The 6,101-nt window shown below is 45.9% G+C and overlaps 1 protein-coding gene and 1 long non-coding RNA gene across 3 annotated transcripts; both read right to left on the minus strand.

Annotated features, from left to right (window-relative positions):
* Positions 1-2,284: 2,284 nt before the first annotated feature.
* On the minus strand, positions 2,285-4,278 carry LOC129718276 (ATP-dependent RNA helicase p62-like). Its single transcript, XM_055668889.1, has one exon. The coding sequence runs from the start codon at positions 4,235-4,237 to the stop codon at positions 3,068-3,070; it is 1,170 nt and encodes a 389-aa protein (XP_055524864.1). The 5' UTR covers positions 4,238-4,278; the 3' UTR covers positions 2,285-3,067.
* Positions 4,279-4,363: 85 nt separating this feature from the next.
* LOC129718282 (uncharacterized) lies at positions 4,364-5,655 on the minus strand. Of its 2 annotated transcripts, none has more exons than XR_008726840.1 (3): positions 5,101-5,655; positions 4,663-4,960; positions 4,364-4,594 (listed from the first exon to the last, which is right to left on the minus strand). It is a non-coding gene; the product is annotated as an uncharacterized LOC129718282 (long non-coding RNA). The 2 variants fall into 2 exon arrangements; XR_008726841.1 differs by having other exon boundaries at positions 4,364-4,776; positions 4,842-4,960; positions 5,101-5,638.
* Between the last annotated feature and the right edge of the window lie 446 nt (positions 5,656-6,101).

The raw sequence follows: 6,101 nt of genomic DNA on the forward strand, positions 1-6,101 counted from the left end.
GATCTTGCCGAACTGAATGCTGCGCGGCGCTCTGTCCTCTCTTCTTCGTTTCGCGCACGCTGCATCCTCCGTCTTGCACGGAGGCACGCACTGCGAAGGTCGGCTATCGCGTCCGTCCACCAGTAAACCGGTGGCTTTCCATTCCTAGGTTGGCGAGTCCTAGGCATGGTGGCGTCGCACGCCCGCGATAGCATAGCAACTAGTTGGTCAGCAGTCGGGCGAAGCCAACTGCCCCCCTCGCGCTCCCTTCTCATTGCCTCTTCGAATACCTCGGCATCAAAGTGCGATGTCTTCCACCCGCGAACGGTCGGAGTGTTGGCTCTACCCGTCGCTTGCCCCCTCTCGTTGTTGTCTACACTAAAACAGACCGCCTGGTGGTCGCTATTAGTGTAGCCATCGTCTACCCTCCAGTTCTTGATCAGTCCTGGGCTGGAGAACGTCACGTCGATGATCGACTCCGCACCATTTCTGCTAAATGTACTTTTGTTCCCAACGTTGGCCAGATCTAGGTTGAGCTTTGCAAAGGCCTCCAACAGGATCTGGCCCCTCTGGTTCGTGAAGCAACTTCCCCACTCAACAGCTCAAGCGTTGAAGTCGCCCGCCACCACCAACGGCAAGCAAGGGTAGTCTGCTTTTACCCATGCTGAGCAACCTAAGCTGAACAGCTAAAGCCCTTTGTCTCCCCGGGACCGCCGTTAGGCATTACTTCAGGGAGAGGGCCCGTCGTGCTTATCGCACTTACCCCTATGGGTAGCAGAGCAGCCTATACAGGCCAGTTAGTTAACCGTTAACTAACTGGGGCACGTCGATGGTTTCCCGTCGATTGGTGCCCTGCAAAATACTAACGATCTGTGATGCTGCCGTGATGACCGCATCCCAGATTTCCCTATTTTCGCACATCCTACGCACTATATTATCTGGCGTGGTGTCCATCCCACTTATTGCCAGCATTTCGTACCGTACCCGCTCGAAGCGCGGACATGTGAAGAACACATGCTCTGCGCTTTCTTCCGCACCCGTACAAGCGGGGCACATAGGGGACTCGGCGTACCCGAACCTATGCAGGTACTGCCTAAAGCAGCCATGGCCTGACAGGATCTGTGTCAGATGGAAGGTTACTTCCCCATGGCGCCTATTAATCCAGCCTGCTAACTCTGGAATGAGTCGGTGTGTCCATCTACCTTTTGTAGTGTTGGACCACTCCCGCTGCCACCTGGCCATTGAGGATGACCGTATGGTGTTGCGAATACCCCTCGTGTCGCGTTGGTCGAAGCATTCTACATCCTCTTTGACGATGATGCTGATGGGCATCATGCCAGCCAGGACGCAAACCGCCTCGTACGACACTGTTCGGTATGCGCACGCGACCCTTAGGCACATTAGCCTGTACGTACTCTCGAGTTTGCCGCGATGGCACGAGGTACTCAATACCTTGGACCACACTGGTCCTCCATACCTGAGTATGGACGTGGTCACGCTAGCAAGGACTTTGCGCCTGCTGCTACGAACCGCTGAGCTGTTTGCCATCATGCGAGACAGCGCTGCCACAGCCATGGAAGCTTTCTTGCAGGTGTAATCGACGTGGCTCCCGAACGTGAGCTTGTCGTCGATCATAACCCCCAGAAGCTTCAACGAGCGTTTTGAGGCGATAGTGCATGTACCGGCACTAATCGATGCCTCCTGCTCAGACTTTCTGTTATTAACAACAATAACTTCAGTCTTATGGTGCGCTAGCTCCAGTTTCCTGGAGTGCATCCAGTCTTCCACTACGCGTATTGATAGCGCGGCCTTTAACTCTACCTCTCTAATAGACTCGCCATAGACCTCAAGAGTTATGTCATCGGCGAAGCCCACGATCACCACCCCTGGAGGGAGTGTTAGTTTTAACACGCCGTCATACATAGCGTTCCACAGTACCGGACCCAGGATGGAACCTTGCGGTACACCTGCGGTAACTGGAACGCTTTTCTGACCCTCGTTTGTGTTATACACTAGCACTCGATTCTGAAAGTAGTTGCCTAGAATTTCGTACAGCGACGTCGGCACTCTGAGACTCTGTAGCGCTAAGGCTATGGAGTCCCAGCTGGCACTGTTAAACGCGTTCTTCACGTCAAGCGTGACGATCGCGCAGTAACGAATGCCCCTCCTCTTGCGTTGGATTGCAACCTCAGCCGTTCTAGTGACGGAGAGAATCGCATCCACCGTGGACCTACCTTTTCGAAAACCGAACTGGTTGCTTGATAGACCGTTTTCACTTTCTGTATATTTCACCAGTCTATTGAGGATTGAGCCGACCTGATTTTAGGCGGTTACAATTAATTTCCATTCTCTTCCAAAGAAGGATTAAGAAAAATCCTAAATGGAAAAAACATCTTTGGAAAAACTTGTCATTAATATGCATGGACAAGATGATGAAATCATTTCTCTTGTCAATTTGTTTCAACATCGCAAGTGTTGAAACTTGAAATTCCATCCACCACTCATGTTATGAAAATATGAAAAGTGGATCATAATCAAAGAAGGTATTGTTTTGATTATGGAGGCAAAAACAATACCTCAGTTATTAAATCGAACGCAAGTTCGAATGTTTTAAGTTTATATTTACAGCAAAAAACTCCAATTCGCGGATGTTTAATCAAAACATGCAACCGAGCGGATTTACGAAAAAGTCAACAACGATTGCATCAGCCGTGCACGGGCACGTTCGCGAGGAAAGAGACGGAAGAGCGGCCCGCTCTCGTGAGAAGACGACGCCGCGGGAAAATTCGGAGTGACCGGAGTAGCGGCGAAGACTTAAGCTGGGACTTCAAGGAAGTCCGACGTCGTTATAGTGATACCCCTCGTGAGGCAGGTGCCTACGTCGTTATAGATAGTCCGCGGTTCGTTTAGGTGTTAACTCTTAAGTTTTATTCCGCGAGGCAGAAGTGATGCCCGTTGTTTAAGTTTCGGTTTAGTGTTTAAGTGATTTAATATTTTTTCAACTTAACTGATAGATTAAAAGTAATTAAAATCGAGCAGATGTAGTGCAGTTAATCAAAGGACATATCACATCCAGCAGTAATAGTGTCTAACCACTCGGTACGTATTCCGCTTCATCTAACACAAGATATGTGCATCGACGGAGATTGGTAATACCGCGCTCTAGGAAGTCGATTAGACGACCAGGAGTTGCAATAACTACCTCAACACCACGCTCCAAGTCGCGTACCTGTGGTCCTTTCAACGCGCCACCGAAGATGCAAGTATACCGAATTTGCGGCTTAGAGTGTGTACCGAAGTCTCTCACTACGGTCTGGATTTGCTGAGCTAGCTCACGAGTTGGGGCAAGCACTAGAACTATGGGACCTTCTCCTCGTTGTAGTGGTTTCTGGTTTGCAATATGGACGATACCGGGTAACATATAGGCAAGCGTCTTGCCGGATCCAGTTTGCGCGATTCCGACCAAATCTCGACCAGATAATGCTATTGGCCAACCTTGCGCTTGAATGGCTGTCGGGGATGGGAAGCCTTGCTTTTCGATTTCATTCATTACGAAATCTGGGAAATTGCCTTCTTCAAAATTTTGCGCTGGATGTGGTACGCTATTGCCCATAACTGTGACTTGCATTCGTTCACGGAATGATTGGACTTCTTCTGGAGATCGATTTATAACATTTTGATGTGGTACATAGAAGTCTTTCTGGAATGGTTCCAGATCTTCCCAGATTGGTGGAACCAATGCTTGACCAGGGAATTTCGCTTTAAGCGATTGGATTTTAGCACGATCTTCTTTACTCATGTTGTTGAAATCAGGTTTTGGTCCGTAACCGTTGCGGTTGCCGTACGAATTTGGCATAGAGTTATACTTTTTCGGGCCTCCGAACGAATCTAACGGTTTATCAAAAAAGGGCTTTCCGCTGCCATTCATTCCCGGACCGCTACCGTACAACTTTGGTCCGCCGAATTCTTTTTTTATTGGCATTCCTCCAACTCCGGTAGGCCCGCCAAAGTTGTTGCTGCGGAACTTGTTAAACCCCCCGGGACCTCCGGATGGTCCATTGGGACCGCTACCGTACATTGGTTTTGGTCCACCGTACGCATTCGGATTAAACGGAGGAATTGGTGGAGGTCCACCAGGTTTGTTCATGAAATGTGGCTTGCCGCCGGGACCACCGCCACCACCACCGTAGAAGTCCGGTTTGTCACTACGTGGACGGAATCCTCCCGGATGGGGTTGACCGTTTCCTTGGAATTGCATGTTGTTAAATCTGCAAAAATTTAAATCTCACCTTCTCGGGCTTTCTAAGTAATTGTATTTTTCTATGATTATGAACCAAGAATAGAATTAGGGTCTTCCAACTAGGGCTGTGTTGAGGCGGTTCGTTTAGGTGTTAACTCTTAAGTTTTATTCCGCGAGGCAGAAGTGATGCCCGTTGTTTAAGTTTCGGTTTAGTGTTTAAGTGATTTAATATTTTTTCAACTTAACTGATAGATTAAAAGTAATTAAAATCGAGCAGATGTAGTGCAGTTAATCAAAGGACATATCACATCCAGCAGTAATAGTGTCTAACCACTCGGTACGTATTCCGCTTCATTGGTGACAGCGCAAAAGAGCCTGAAAAGATAGGCTCAGGTGCGCCGTTTTCTGGCTGGGCCAGTAGTGAAAAAGTAGAAAAAACTTACGTGCTTAAGTGACTTTGACGTATCGAAAAAACAGACCCAAATCAACGAAAGTGAATGCCACGAAACGTGCAAGTCCAATATTTCTAAGGGCTCCTCCTCGAAGATGGTCGAAACCTAAAAGAACAAATAAAAAGGATTAGAAGAAGAAACAGTGAAAGTGTTAGAGGAACAATAATAACAATCCGAGATCGACTGTTGACCAGTGTTACGCGAATTCAAGTTTTCGAAATCCAATCGCAATAGATCCCACGGACAGGGAGCAGCTCACAGGGCACTGGAACCAGCAACAGGATTCAACCTACAAAAAAAATGAAAATAAGGTAAGATCAACCCAAGTGGTAACCAGCACAAATAAATTAACCTCCCGCTTTAAGGCCCTAGTTGGAAGACCCTAATTCTATTCTTGGTTCATAATCATAGAAAAATACAATTACTTACCCATCCAACCTCACCGCCATAGCGGACTGTTCACCACACTATTCTGGCACAGAATATTCCACTTTCTGGCACAGAATATTCCACTACTACGACACTACATTCTAATCCGTGGCTAGTCACACGCCACTAAGATAACCTCAGAATTTTTTTTTTAATTTAATGAACAAATCAAACTAAAAAACCAGGGGTACCGACCCGTACTGCCCATACCGAAACAAATTAAGAATGACGACAATCAATAATGCATAATTGCATTTTTATTAGTCGATTGACACGGTTTCACACATACCAGTGAATCAAGTCCATCGAAAATTTTCCAATTGGAATGGAAACCTAAAAATATATCAACTCACAGTGGGTCAAACACGTGAGTTGATCACATAAAATAACATCAATAAAATACCTTTTCATTCGAGTTCCTCACAACTGGACTCAAAGTAAACAGCGAAACCAAAGATCAGAGGATCTAAGGTTCGAAACAGGAACGTTTTTTTTTTTCTCTCTCTCTTTTAGTTTACTAATACATGATCAAATTTTTGTTATTTCACATCATTACATGAATTTAACTTTTACAGCTAAATATCACAAAAAATGACAAGTGACAAGATGACAAGATAGATGATGACACAAATATTAATCCACTGATGACAGGCATCGCCAATTGTATAGGATTAATCACGTCTCCGATACAGCAATAATCGCGGAACGCATATGAGTATGCGATTATTGCGAACAAAAGTGGGAAGAAGAAAACTAAAGCTTCATCATGACCTACGTCAATAATTGCAAAGCTTAGTAGCTACGCGAGACCTTGACCGTCAAACAAATGGCACATTGAGCCAGTAATGAAAAAAATAAAAGTCCAAAATTAATTTTCACGGTTGAAACACAAACGGCAATAAAGAGTGGTCAAGGCATAATTAGGAACTACGCTTAGAGGGAAAGAAAAAAAAAAAAAAAAATATAATATAATTATCTTTATATATTAAAGGGAAATGTTT

Source organism: Wyeomyia smithii, chromosome 1 (assembly GCF_029784165.1).
Source record: "Wyeomyia smithii strain HCP4-BCI-WySm-NY-G18 chromosome 1, ASM2978416v1, whole genome shotgun sequence".
Taxonomy (NCBI): Eukaryota; Metazoa; Arthropoda; class Insecta; order Diptera; family Culicidae; genus Wyeomyia; species Wyeomyia smithii.